This window comes from Takifugu flavidus, chromosome 20 (genome assembly GCF_003711565.1).
Source record: "Takifugu flavidus isolate HTHZ2018 chromosome 20, ASM371156v2, whole genome shotgun sequence".
Classification (NCBI taxonomy): domain Eukaryota; kingdom Metazoa; phylum Chordata; class Actinopteri; order Tetraodontiformes; family Tetraodontidae; genus Takifugu; species Takifugu flavidus.
The window spans coordinates 7,000,028-7,013,724 of NC_079539.1; the positions used below are offsets into that span (position 1 = coordinate 7,000,028).

The 13,697-nt window shown below is 57.0% G+C and overlaps 1 protein-coding gene across 1 annotated transcript; it reads left to right on the plus strand.

Moving 5' to 3' along the window:
- Positions 1 to 11,627, plus strand: LOC130517465 (patatin-like phospholipase domain-containing protein 7). The gene is given in 37 exon segments (XM_057019359.1): positions 1 to 121; positions 355 to 440; positions 526 to 600; positions 1,001 to 1,088; positions 1,443 to 1,525; positions 1,605 to 1,705; positions 1,790 to 1,930; positions 2,128 to 2,287; positions 2,517 to 2,597; positions 2,782 to 2,910; positions 2,988 to 3,068; positions 3,155 to 3,284; positions 3,894 to 3,962; positions 4,061 to 4,137; positions 4,202 to 4,357; positions 4,514 to 4,591; positions 4,731 to 4,936; positions 5,043 to 5,174; positions 5,261 to 5,384; positions 5,888 to 6,001; positions 6,107 to 6,173; positions 6,296 to 6,445; positions 6,558 to 6,621; positions 6,696 to 6,864; positions 7,840 to 8,022; positions 8,103 to 8,221; positions 8,365 to 8,521; positions 8,600 to 8,716; positions 8,783 to 8,852; positions 8,952 to 9,068; positions 9,136 to 9,284; positions 9,783 to 9,935; positions 10,027 to 10,146; positions 10,216 to 10,300; positions 10,513 to 10,590; positions 10,593 to 10,627; positions 10,772 to 11,627. Coding segments are annotated over 36 exon segments (3,996 nt in total). The 5' UTR covers positions 1 to 121; positions 355 to 398; the 3' UTR covers positions 10,868 to 11,627.
- The last annotated feature ends 2,070 nt before the right edge of the window (positions 11,628 to 13,697 follow it).

The following is a 13,697-nucleotide window of genomic DNA, read 5'->3' on the forward strand; positions in this document are numbered from 1 at the left end:
TCGAGGATTCTATTCGCGGACACACAAAGAGGGCGGAGCTTAGCAAGTGACAGCAATAAAAAACAAAGTGTTGTTAGCGAACTTGGAAATGCCTTAAACCAGCGTTGTGGAAATCACACAGGTAAGACTGTTTTGTTCGTTCTGTTTCGAACGTTTAACAATTCACGTTGATATTCGGAGTTCGGGGTCACTTTAGTCACATGAGTGTTCCAGCAGCTGCCGACTGAGCTCACCCGAGGCTACGGCTAAAGGCGCTAACGCAGCAGCAGGCAGCTGCTGGACCTCCGTGGTTCCGCCTTCAGCCAGACGCTTAAATAAGGGCAAATGCTGATTATTTGTTCCCTCATTTTGCAGTTTCCGTTTGTCATCTCCTGCCAGCTCAGCTGTCTCCTCTCGGGATGGCCTGCAGAGACGATGAAGGGGATCCGTGGCCCACTTCAGTGAGTTCTTTGTTGCAGTTTGATTAAAAACAGCATTTTTGCTGTCGCTGCATCACAGGCTGCTGTTAACTAACTCTGACTGTAGGTGCTGGTCAACAGTAAAAATGAAATCCGGGCCCGGGTGCAGCAGTTCGTGGAGCAGCAGATGCAGACCACCATGGTGAGACCATCCCGTCTCATTCCGGACCACCACAAACTGGCGGGTCCTTGTTGAAGCCTTCAGTGTGACCTCTGACCTAATCAGCTCCTCCTGATTAGGGTGACAGAGTCCACGCACAAACGTGCAAACGTGCAAACATGTTGCAGTTGCATGACATCGATGTCTAGTCCAAACATCAGGTCTTGAAGTAGCTCTTGTTTGTCGACGGCTGTTTAGCTGGTTTTAGCTGGTTTTAGCCTCAGCCCGTCAGCGTTGCCTCCATCACTCCCCAGGGCGTCTCTAGCTTATCTAAACCCGCTGTTGGCTCTTTCTCCTGTCTGTTGTGTTGGTCATTCATCACTTCCTGGACACGCTCTCTTCACTCGAAGCGTGGTTGTTAAACCTCAGCTGTGTTCTGTAGCTCACAGGAGTCCTGATTGGAGCTGCAGTCGCTGTGTTGCTGATTGGAATCGTGGTGCTTTTCCTGTACCGGCGGTTCAAGCTTTCCCGTGAGTCAGCTCCACGTTCTTCATCTTTAAATGTTACCAGTCCTCCACAGACGGAACTGTCAGTGTTTCCCAGCCTGACTGAAGATGTCAAATGATCTGTTTCAGTCAGTGACTGAGGTTCCTTCAGGTGTAATTTCACTGCAGGCTGGGAGTAGAAAGGAGTTCCCAGACGGGAACTTCTTTAGCCGGAGTTTGAGGTTCTGGCGTGTCAAACATGACCTGAAGTCTTCAGCTTCTCCTCAACACATTCCAGCAGCTCCAGGCTGTTGTTTCCCCGCTGGGTTCTGAAGTCTGGGAGGAACTGAGGGTGTGTCACCTTTTTCTGATGAGATTTGTGTTGACTCGCTGCTGCAGGTGCAAAACAGCCAGGTGTGCCTCACTATCGCTTCAGGAAACGGGACAAAGTGCTCTTCTATGGCCGGAAGATCATGAGAAAGGTTTCTAACCCCATGGAGTCGCTTGGTTTCTGCCCTAGGAACGACCTTTAACCCATGTTTCCTTGTTGCTGTTCTCAAGGTGCAGACCTTGTCCTCCCCCCAGATGTCCTCCTCTACCTCAGTATCAAAGACGCCACAGCGCATCCGCAAAAGAACCAAAGTCCTCAGCATCGCTCGCAAGTCTGTGGCTTTTCTGAGTGGGTATTCCTGGAAGCTCCGAGGTGGCTGATGGAAAGCATCCTCCCTTTTTGTGCCTGCCAACAGAATCCTGAGGATCCGTAAAGATCCTCCCACCCTGCAGCCCAAAGAACCTCCTCCCTCGTTGCTGGAGGCCGACCTGACTGAGTTCGATGTGCAGAGCTCCAACCTTCCGTCTGAGGTTCTCTACATGCTGAAGAACGTCAGGTTGGATCCGCGTTCCCTTTAGTGCCGGCAGATATTTATCACGATCCCCAAAAGTGCCTGGAACTCCTGAAGCTGTTGTTGACGTGCATCTTCTTCAGCTTTACATCTCGTGCTCCTGTGTTGTTGGCATGACGGTTCTGTTTGAAGCTCACGGAGCTGCGAGGAGAAGCGGCCTGACGCTGTGAACTTTGCTGCAGGGTCTTGGGTCATTTTGAGAAGCCGCTCTTCCTGGAGCTTTGTCGTCACATGGTCTTCATCGAGCTGCAGGAGGGCGAATGCCTGTTCAGGCCGGGGGATGAAGATGACAGCATCTACGTGGTCCAGGATGGACGTCTGGAGCTCTGCATCCAGGAGAATGTAGGTGGACGAGAGTGCCGGGACCCGTTTGTCCCGGACAGCTCTTCCTGGTCTCCTGTTCTTGTCAGATGTTCAGCAGCACACAGACGCTTCAGCATTGATGAGTTTTTTCTTTCCTTAGTTTCCTCAGGATTCTTTCTTTTTGCTGTCAGCACCGATGTTCCGGTCCAACTGGAACCCTGAGGCCGCTCCTTCCTGCTGATGTCCTGTTCTGTCTTGTCTTTTCCAGGATGGGACAGAGCCTGTGGTGAAGGACGTGGTGCCAGGAGACAGTGTCCACAGCCTGCTGAGTATCCTGGACATCATCACTGTGAGCCTTCCTCCATTCATGCTTCTCTTTCTTCGCGTTTCCAGATGTTACAGTTGTTTCCACCTCATTTTGGTCTTGAGTGACAGACGTGGGTGTAAAATACCCCCCCACACTGACACATGTCAGCTGTCCATCAAACGTGCCCTGTGTGGGTGTCAGAACCAGTGGTCCCCCGTGTTTCCAGGGTTATCCGTCTCCATACAAGACCGTTCTGGCACGAGCCGCCGTCCGCTCCACCATCCTCCGTTTACCCGCGTTGGCCTTTGAGTCCGTGTTCAAGAAATACCCCGAGACCCTCGTCCGTGTGATCCAGGTAACGGACGCTCCAGCATCATCTGGGCTTCGTGTGTCTGTGCTGCCAGTCACACGAAGCCTCCTGCTCTGCTGCAGATCATCATGGTCCGCCTCCAGAGGGTCACCTTCCTGGCGCTGCACGACTACCTGGGCCTGACCACGGAGCTCTTCAACCCGGTAGGAGGAACCCTGACCTTGGACATGACGTATGAAACGACATGACGTGTGCACGTGGGCTGAGCTGAGCTGTGCGTGACCTTCAGGAGAGTCAGGCTGTGCCCTTGAGCAACATCAGCAGTGTGCTGGCCGAGACCACGTCTGGGAAGAACGCCCGTCGGGTCCAGGCCCAGGAGGAGGGTCAGGGTGGGGCCGCAGAGGGGGCCGCAGACACGGGTAACGTGCACGCTCACACACATACCCTACTCAGGTGCACGCTCACACACAACCCTACTCACAGTGCACGCTCACACACAACCCTACTCACGTGCACGCTCACACACACCCTACTCACGTGCACACTCACACACAACCCTACTCACAGTGCACGCTCACACACAACCCTACTCAGGTGCACGCTCACACACAACCCTACTCACGTGCACGCTCACACACAACCCTACTCAGGTGCACGCTCACACACAACCCTACTCAGGTGCACGCTCACCACACAACCCTACTCACGTGCACACACAACCCTACTCACGTGCACACTCACACACACCCTACTCACAGTGCACGCTCACACACAACCCTACTCACGTGCACGCTCACACACAACCCTACTCACAGTGCACACGCACACACAACCCTACTCACAGTGCACACGCACACACATCCCGATAGGGAATCGTTTAAAGATGCACAAAGACTCCGAGGTGGTTGCACACGTTGTTCACTCCTGAGGTCACAACAACAGGAAGTGATGCACAACGTTGTGGCCAATCAGGCTACAGCTCTCGTGGTGCGTTAAAGCGCTGCTGACGGATGATTGTGTGTGAACAGATGGTGTGAAGGACAGTCCCATAAACTACAGGAAGCAGAGATCCGTCTCATCACCTGCTGACTGTTCAGGTGAGCGTGCACACACACACACACACACACACACACCACACACACACACACACACACACACACACACACACACCCATGACCCTCCTTCTGTCCTGCAGCCAATGACCTGAACATGGTTTGTGAACGAGCTCGTGTCGCCGTGGACGAAGCACCGCCCAGTCCGCTCTCTCACAAAGTAAGACACTGGGAACTTGATCCCATCCCATCATGCACTGGGGCTGACACTCCTGTCTCCGCAGCCCAATGTGAAGAAGAGCGTGACGATGCAGCAAACGCCCTCAGAGGTGTTTCACTACACAGACAGCAGGGGGCACTCTGACGCCATCCTCCTCAGTAAGAGCTGCACCATCCTTCAGGCTGCCAAGAGGGACCTGCTGGGGCTGATCCAGCTGCAGGTGAACGGGCGCCACAGCTCTGCTCACTGAGGCCTCATCATAACGTCAGGTCACCTGACGCGAGCAGAGCTGAGGATGCAGCATCTTGAACCTTTATTCGAGTCGTTCCCTCTGTGGCAGAACCCTCCAGTTTAGTGGGTCTGTTCCCTGCTGCAGGACCCCGGCCTCCTGGAGGGGAGAGTGACGCTCCACCACGTCAAGGCCGGCTCTGTGGTGGCTCGTCAGGGGGATCAGGTAATCAGGAACCTCAGCCCGGCCTTCAGCAGCAGCTGATGAAGCTTCATTCTTCCTGAGGAAGAGAAGAGTCCAGCGTTGTTCCATCTTCCGTCTGTTTCCCTTCACATGGTGGACGTGACCTTTGTCTGACCTTCAGGAGGTGAGCATCCAGTTTGTCATCTCTGGCCTCCTCCACGTTTATCAGCGGATGATCGACCGTGAAGAGGAGACGCGGCTGTTTGTGACGCACCCCGGCGAGCTGGTGGGCCAGCTGGCCGTCCTGACCGGGGAGCCGCTCATCTTCACCGTGCGCGCCCAGAGAGACTGCAGCTTCCTGTCCATCTCCAAAACACACTTTTACGAGTCAGTCCCTCGGAGCCCGTCACGGTTTGCTGGGCGGCGTGAAGCCTCCTTTCAGAACCGCCCTCGTTGTGCTGCTGCACTCGTGCTGAGACCTTTTGTCCTTCAGGATCATGCGCGAGGAGCCCAAGGTGGTGCTGAACGTAGCTCACACGGTGGTGAGGAGGATGTCGTCGTTTGTGCGGCAGATCGACTTCGCGCTGGACTGGATGGCGGTGGAGGCGGGCAGAGCGGTCTACAGGTACCCCCCCGCTCTCGTGCTGCTCCTAAAGTTCCTGAAGGTTCCTCAGCAGAGCAGCAGCCAGACCCGGAATTCTGTGTTTTTAGGCAAAAGGAGAAATCCGACAGCACGTTCATCGTGTTGAGTGGTCGACTGCGGTCCGTCATCATGAAGGAGGACGGGAAGAAGGAGCTGATCGGGGAGTACGGACGTGGTGACCTGATCGGAGTGGTGAGACCCTCGACCTTTAAACCCAGCAGGTGTCCAAGAGCACAGGGCAACCACAGAGGAGCACGCCAACATACCGGACAGGTTCAGAGGCACAATTCCCCAAACGGCCGTTTCACTCATGAAAGAGCGGAGGTAAAGCGGCCGGCTGGAGTGAGCGGGGCTAATCCGGCCTCAGCCATAGTTCAGCGATCCACCTTTTCACATCAGGGTCGAGCATCAAGGATGTGCAAATGTTCACGAGCTCCGAGTTGTGTTCTAATACTGTACTGGGCTGCACGGCGCCATGGTTACGTTCACCTGCAGGGGAGAAACTGTCAGCACGTCTGTGACGCTCAGACTAAAAATAGTCTGACAGATTCAGGGTTCCAGGCTGGTGTCGCCCTGGTTCAGAGACGGTGGTTCTGGATCATCTGTGCGTGCGTGCGTGCGTGCGTGCGTGCGTGCGTGCGTGTGTACTCACCTGTTGTCATGTTCTGATGGGTGAGTCCTGCCCTCTGCTGCAGGTGGAGGCGCTGACCCATCAGAACCGAGCCACCACCGTTCACGCTGTGCGGGACTCTGAGCTGGCCAAGTTACCTGAGGGAGCTCTCAGTTCTATCAAGAGAAAGTTCCCTCAGGTGTGTGTTGCCTGACCCAGTTGTGCTGGTCGTCCGATGGTTCCCAGACTTTTGTGGAGCATCAGAACATAAAAGAGTTCTGACTGTACATGATGTGGTTGTCAGGTGGTCACCAGGCTGATCCACCTGCTGGGACAGAAGATCCTGCAGCAGGTCAACGGTCCCCTCACAGGTGAGTTCTGATGCTGCTGCTCAGGTTTGGGTCCAGAACTGGACGGGAGGGATCGGCTTCAGGAAAACTGGATCCTTTTTTACCGTCGGTGTTGTAACTGTTGCCGCGTCTCTGGTCGTCAGCTCGTAGTCTGGCTCTGCACACCTCTGGGAGTCAGTGGGATGCTGGGAACCAGGCGTCCAACCTGTCCACCGTGGCCGTCCTGCCGGTGTCAGAAGATGTTCCCCTGACCACCTTCACCCTGGAGCTGCAGCACGCGCTCCTGGCCATCGGTGAGGGCGGCACCTTCACCAGCCTCCAGACGGGGCTTCATGTGCAACTTTCTCGTTTGTCTGAAGCCAGAAAAAGCTAACTTGTGCTAACTTGTGCTAACTTGTCCCACAGGCCCCACCCTCCTGCTGACCAGTGACATCATCAAACAGCGACTCGGAGCCGCCGCGCTCGACAGGTGTGAGCGAATTCCTCGTGGTTTCTGTCCCCTGATGTTGTGGACCTGTCCCCAGCTGCCTCTGTCTTCTTCAGTGTCCACGAGTACCGTCTGTCCAGCTGGCTGGGCCAACAGGAGGACATCCACCGCATCGTCCTCTACCAGACCGACTACACGCTGACCCCCTGGACGCAGCGCTGCATCCGCCAGGCCGACTGCATCATCATCGTGGGCCTCGGAGAGCAGGACCCTGCTGTTGGGGAGGTGAGGTGTGCTACCCGTGACATCACAGAGGTCGCACGGAGGCCATCGCAGAGGTCAGCCGGTCCTCCGAAGACCGAGAGGGAAACTACCTTTGGAGGGTTACTGTGTCGCGTTTCTCCCCAGAGAAATCATCCCAACAGTCATTAACCGAGCGCCGTCCCAGACGGATCATTTCCTCCTGATTTATGGCTCCAGCCACTTCAGGGTGGAGCCGCTAACGGCCGCAGGTCCACCTCCTACATCCTGGAGACGTGATGAAAGTGGGTTAATGCTGTGGGGGAGGAAGGGCGGGGTGGGGGCCCGTGTCCTCGCTGGTGAGGACTGGATCGATACGGTTCAGAATGGATGACAGCACGGCCCTCCCCCGACTCTAACGGGTCTGTGGGCCCATCTGTCCTGTCCTCGGCCTCATCAGCCCCCATCAGAGCTAACGAGCACCAGCGGCGCCGCAGCGATGTCGCCATCCCCACTCGTCCTGGGCTGCAGTTCTCTCTTTAATCCGTGTCCAATCCTGCCGGCCTCTGGACGTCCTGGTGTTTGTGGGCTTCATCGCAGATTCAGCAGGTTCTGGCAGCACTGTTGCCACCAGGTGGCGCTGTTTCGGGGCTGGCGTCTGAACCAGGGACGTAATCCTTCTCCTCGGTGCTCGCGGCTGCGCGGTGGCGGCCCTTTTTGTGTCAGTGATTTCAGATTCAGTGGGGGGGACAGGTGGTCCCCATCCTGGTGGGGGACAGGTGGTGGGGGACAGGTGGTGGGGGACAGGTGGTCCCCATCCTGGTGGGAGACAGGTGGTCCCCATCCTGGTGGGGGACAGGTGGTGGGGGACAGGTGGTGGGGGACAGGTGGTCCCCATCCTGCTGGGCACAGGTGGTCCCCATCCTGGTGGGGGACAGGTGGTCCCCATCCTGCTGGGGCGGGCTGGCCTAACACCGACACTCTCTCTCTCTCTCCCTCTCCTCCCCCCCCCCCCCCCAGCTGGAGCGCATGTTGGAGGGAAGTGCCGTCCGGGCCCAGAAGCAGCTGGTGCTGCTGCACAGAGAGGACGGGCCCCCACCCAGAGGAACTGTGGACTGGCTCAACATGCGGAGCTGGATCTCCAGACACCTCCACCTGTCGTGTCCTCGTCGGGTCTTCTCCAAGAGAAGTCTCCCCAAACTGGTACCGTCCCCGTGGGCCGGGACTCCGCAGCATGGCGAGGTCTCGGACCTGCAGGGTAACGCCGTCTTCTGTGTCCGTAGTTGGAGCTGTATCAGCGAGTGTTGGAGAAGCCGGCGGACCGCCACTCGGACTTCTCCCGACTGGCTCGAGTTCTCACGGGCAACGCCATCGCCCTGATCCTGGGAGGAGGGGGGGCCCGGTAACTCACTGTCTGACTGCTTTCCTTCCTTCTGACCGTTGACCAGAACCCGGTGGACACCGGGTTTGAGCTGTGGTCAGAGGCGGGAAGGGCTCAGAGGACGTCTGTTGTAGCTAACTTCCTGTCCCCCCCCCTGACTTCAGGGGCTGCTCACAGGTGGGGATAATGCGCGCTGTGGGCGAGGCCGGGATACCAGTGGACATGATCGGCGGCACCTCCATCGGCTCCCTGATGGGGGCGCTGTACGCCGAGGAGCGCAGCTACAGCCGGATGAGGATGAGGGCCAGAGAGTGGGCGATGGTGAGCTGAAGTTAGAGGGTCAGGGGGAGGTGTTCCACGCTGGTGGGGTCGACGGGGGCTTCACCTGTGTCTCTGCAGGAGATGACCTCAGTCTTCCAGAAGGTTCTGGATCTGACGTATCCTGTCACCTCCATGTTCTCCGGCGCTGCATTTAACTCCAGCATCAGCAACGTCTTCAAGAGCAAGCAGATCGAGGTGAGGGTCCTGAGATGTGACGGCAGGAAGTGACCTGTGCCCTTTGACCTGGGCTTGTGTCTGCAGGACCTTTGGATTCCCTATTTTAACATCACCACCGACATCACGGCGTCGGCCATGCGGGTGCACACTGACGGTAGGTGGGCGTTTACGAGCCCAGCTCCTCGGCCTTCTTGACTCTGTCGTTGTCGTGGAAACGGCAGAAGTGTTCATGGAATGTGTTTGGACTCTTGAGGTTCTCTGTGGAGGTACGTCCGCGCCAGCATGTCTCTGTCGGGGTACCTCCCCCCTCTGTGTGACCCCAAAGATGGACACCTGCTGATGGACGGGGGCTACATCAACAACCTGCCAGGTTTGCTCCGCCTCGCTCGCCCTCACGCCCGCCGTTACTCCAGAACCTCACACACGTCTCCCTCCAGCGGACGTGGCCCGGTCCATGGGCGCTAAGGTGGTCATCGCTATCGACGTGGGCAGCCGAGATGAAACCAACCTCACCAACTACGGCGACTCGCTCTCAGGGTGGTGGCTGCTGTGGAAACGGCTCAACCCGCTGGCAGAGAAAGTCAAGGTGACCGGGGGGTCGGGGTTAGAGGTTAGGGGGTCAGGGTTAGGGGGTCAGGGGGAGGGTCGGGGTTAGAGGGTCAGGGTTAGGGGTTAGGGGGTCAAGGTTAGGGGGTCAGGGGTCAGGGTTAGAGGGTTAGGGGTTAGGGTTAGGGGTCAGGGTTAGGGGGAGGGTTAGAGGGTCAGGGTTAGGGGTTAGGGTTAGGGGGTCAGGGTTAGGGGTCAGGGTTAGGGGGTCAGGGTTAGGGGTTAGGGTTAGGGGGTCAGGGTTAGGGGTCAGGGTTAGGGGGTCAGGGTTAAGGTTAGGGGGTCAGGGTTAGGGGGTCAGGGTTAGGGGGTCAGGGTTAAGGTTAGGGGGTCAGGGTTAGAGGGTCAGGGGTCAGGGTTAGGGGGTCAGGGTTAGGGGGAGGGTTAGAGGGTCAGGGTTAGGGGTTAGGGTTAGGGGTCAGGGTTAGGGGGTCAGGGTCGACTCGTCGGGCTGGTGCTGACTGTTGGCGGCTCTCAGGTGCTGAACATGGCTGAGATCCAGACCCGCCTGGCCTACGTGTGCTGCGTCCGGCAGCTGGAGTCAGTGAAAAACAGCGACTACTGCGAGTACATCAGACCCCCCATCGACAGGTACCGGACCCTGGAGTTCGGCAAGTTCGACGAGATCGCCGTGAGTGGCGCCCGCCGCATCTAGAGCCTGAGCGAAGCCATTAGCTGAGCTGCTAACGATGCTAGCACATCCAATGTGGGGTTTGCTGCAGGAGGTGGGATACCAGCATGGAAAGACGGTGTTTGACGTGTGGACTCGGAGTGGAGTGGTGGAGAAGATGCTGAAAGACCGACACCAGGAGGAGTTCCACAACACCCAAACCAGGAGCAACGTGAGCTACCGTCGGTGACGTGGCTGCTCCTCCGAGTGCTGCCACTGAACCAGCCTCTGCCTCTTTCAGGTGGTCACCTGCCCCAACGCGTCCTTCACCGACTTGGCCGAGATCGTTTCTCGCATCGAACCCATCAAGCCTGCAGTGGTGGACGGTAAACTTGGCCTGTGACACACCTGCACCTGCTGCGTGTTGCTTCTCACCTGTGTTCCACCTGAATTGACACCTTTTTGATTCCCAGAGAGCTCCTCTTTAGTCACCTTGGTCTGGGTTGCTCACTGTTTTCCTCTTGTCACCTGTGTTTGACTGGGTGCCTTCTCTCCTGTTCACCTCACCTTCCTCGCTGTCCTGCTCCTCCTCCCTCAGACGAGTCGGACTACCACACCGACTACGAGGAGGAGGCCCTGGAGAGCGCCCTGTCTGACCTGGAGCTGTGCCAGCAGGCGTGGATCACACCGAGGGGGAGGAGACGGCTGACACGGTGTGATGTCACCTGACGTTATTCTGTTGAGTGGGGGGGTCTGAGAACCAGCCCACCATGTTTCGCTCTTTAACCTGAACCTGCTGTGCATCACCTGTCCCACTGGGGAACCCCTGACTGACAAAACACCTGTGTGACTCCCAGGATGAAGACCTGGACAGAAGCTCAGCAGAGCCCCTGACTCCGCCCACCGGCAGCCTTCCGCTGGAGACGCCTTCAGGACAGGAAGTCCCGGAGTGACGGCCGCTCCGCGATGGTGTCACACCTGTGGCTGTTCCCGCCCCCCCCACCGGGGGCAGCGGTCGGCGTCAGAATGAAAGACTTTTCACCACATTCACACGTTTTAATCTACCTGATGCTCGTCTGCGTCCACGAGCTGCAGATTATTGCCCTCGAAATGTGGAGGAACAGTTGCCATGGTTACGAGGGCGATGGGTTGTTCTGACAATAAGCAACAACTAAATAATGAATTATGATTGTTAAATGACAGTTCAGCCTTTGAATCACCTGCTTCCCACCTGTACCACCCCCAAATCACCCTTATGTGGCTTAAATGTCACCTGCACAGTGCCTGTACACTTCACCTGTAGATCACCTGTAGATCACCTGTAGATCACCTGTGTCAACCTCAGGGGCTGACAGTAAATCAAAGGACAACAGGTGAATGACTGAGAGCACGCAGGTGTTCCCGGGGTGTTTCAGTGGACACCGTGTGTCTCTCAATGAATGTGTTCCACAGGTAACTCACACCTGAGCTCCTCTTCAGTGATTATTGGCCCATAACCTGATCATGACTAAAGGAAACGATCATCTTGTTCACAGGTGAAACACCTCCACTGACAGATTAACCATGCTCCAGTATTGAGTAACCATGGCGACGGGGCGCTGCCATTAAACGTTGTCCTGATGACGTAACGCTGATGTCACACGAAGCCTTCCGTGACCCTCGTGGCCTTTGTTCATTTCATCTGAAATTTCTAAATAAATATTCTGCAAATCCTCTGTTTGTTGCTGTGGAAGTGGGTCACCTGACCAGGCGGGGTCACCTGACCAGGCGGGGTCACCTGACCTCCATAACGTCTCCTCGCCGTTGCGTCTCATAATGAGGTCCAGCCCCGCCTCCTCTGGAGGACGCAGTCGTGCTGCACATAATTAATGAGCTTTCAGGGGAAACGGGGTCAGAGTGAGCGATCGATACCACAGTGCTGAGGGAGAGGAGGTGCTGAGGGAGAGGAGGAGGTGCTGAGGGAGAGGAGGAGGTGCTGAGGGAGAAGAGGAGGTGCTGAGGGAGAGGAGGAGGTGCTGAGAGAGAAGTGGAAGACCATCACCTCCTCCTCAGACATGATAATGACCACCTCCTCCTCCTCAGACATGATAATGACCACCTCCTCCTCCTCAGACATGATAATGACCTCCTGTCTCCTCCTCCTCCTCAGACATGATAATGACCACCTGTCTCCTCCTCCTCCTCAGACATGATAATGACCACCTGTCTCCTCCTCCTCCTCCTCCTCCTCAACATGATAATGACCACCTGTCTCCTCCTCAGACATGATAATGACCACCTCCTCCTCCTCAGACATGATAATGACCACCTGTCTCCTCCTCCTCCTCCTCAGACATGATAATGACCACCTCCTCCTCCTCAGACATGATAATGACCACCTGTCTCCTCCTCCTCCTCCTCAGACATGATAATGACCACCTGTCTCCTCCTCCTCTTCAGACATGATAATGACCACCTGTCTCCTCCTCCTCTTCAGACATGATAATGACCACCTGTCCCTCCTCCTCTTCAGACATGATAATGACCACCTGTCTCCTCCTCCTCCTCAGACATGATAATGACCACCTGTCTCTCCTCCTCTTCAGACATGATAATGACCACCTCTCTCCTCCTCCTCCTCCTCCTCAGACATGATAATGACCACCTGTCTCCTCCTCCTCCTCCTCCTGTGAGTCAGCAGGTCTGTGGGAGCAGGAAGTGGAGCATTTTCTCTCATTAGCATCTTTAGCCTCTTTTAGCAATCGTATTTTAGAATAGAAGCGCACAGGTTTGTGGGCGGGGCCTCTTCAACCATGTCTGAGGGATCCAGTCAGGGATCCAGTCAGGGATCAGCTGATCGGGTCCAGACAGGAGCAGCTCAGCGTTGTGACGACTGTTGTTCAACAGCTGCTTCCCTCCTCCTCCTCTCTCCTCCCCTACTCCCTCCTCTCTCCTCCCTCCTCTCTCCTCCCCTCCTCTCTCCTCCCCTACTCCTCCTCTCTCCTCCCTCCTCTCTCCTCCCCTCCTCCTCCTCTCTCCTCCCCTCCTCCTCCTCTCTCCTCCCCTACTCCCTCCTCTTCCTCCTCCTCCTCTCCTCCCCTCCTCCCTCCTCCTCCACTCTCCTCCTCTCTCCTCCCCTCTCCCTCCTCCTCCCTCCTCCTCCCCCTCCCCTCCTCTCCTCCTCCTCCTCTCCTCTCCTCCCCTCCCCTCCCTCTTTCCTCGTCCTCCCCTACTCCTCTCTCTCCTCCCTCCTCTCATTCCTCCCCTCCTCCCTCCTCCTCCACTCCCTCCTCCTCTCTCCTCTCCCTCCTCCCTCCTCCTCCTCCTCTCTCCCTCATCCTGTAGTCCATCCCCTCCTCCTCTCCTCTCCTCCTCTCCCTCCTCCTCCTCCTCTCCTCCCTCCTCCTCTCTATTCCATCCACTCCTCCTCTCCTCCCTCCTCTCCCTCCTCCCTCCTCCTCCTCCTCCTCTCCTCATCTGTAGTCCATCCACTCCTCCTCTCCTCTCTCCCTTCCTCCCCTACTCCCTCCTCTCTCCCCTCCCCCCCCCCTCTCCTCCCCTCCTCCCCCCCACCCTCCTCTCCCCGTCTCCTCCCCCCCCTCCTCTCTCCTCCTCCCTCCTCCTCCTCTCCTCATCTGTATTCCATCACTCCTCCTCCTCTCCTCTCCCTTCCCCCCTACTTCCTCCTCTCTCCCCTCCTCCCTCCTCCCCCTCCCCCCTCCCCCCCCTCTCTCCCCCCCCTCCTCCTCCTCCTCCTCCTCTCCCCGTTTACACTAACACAACAACACGCCTGTAACACACGCG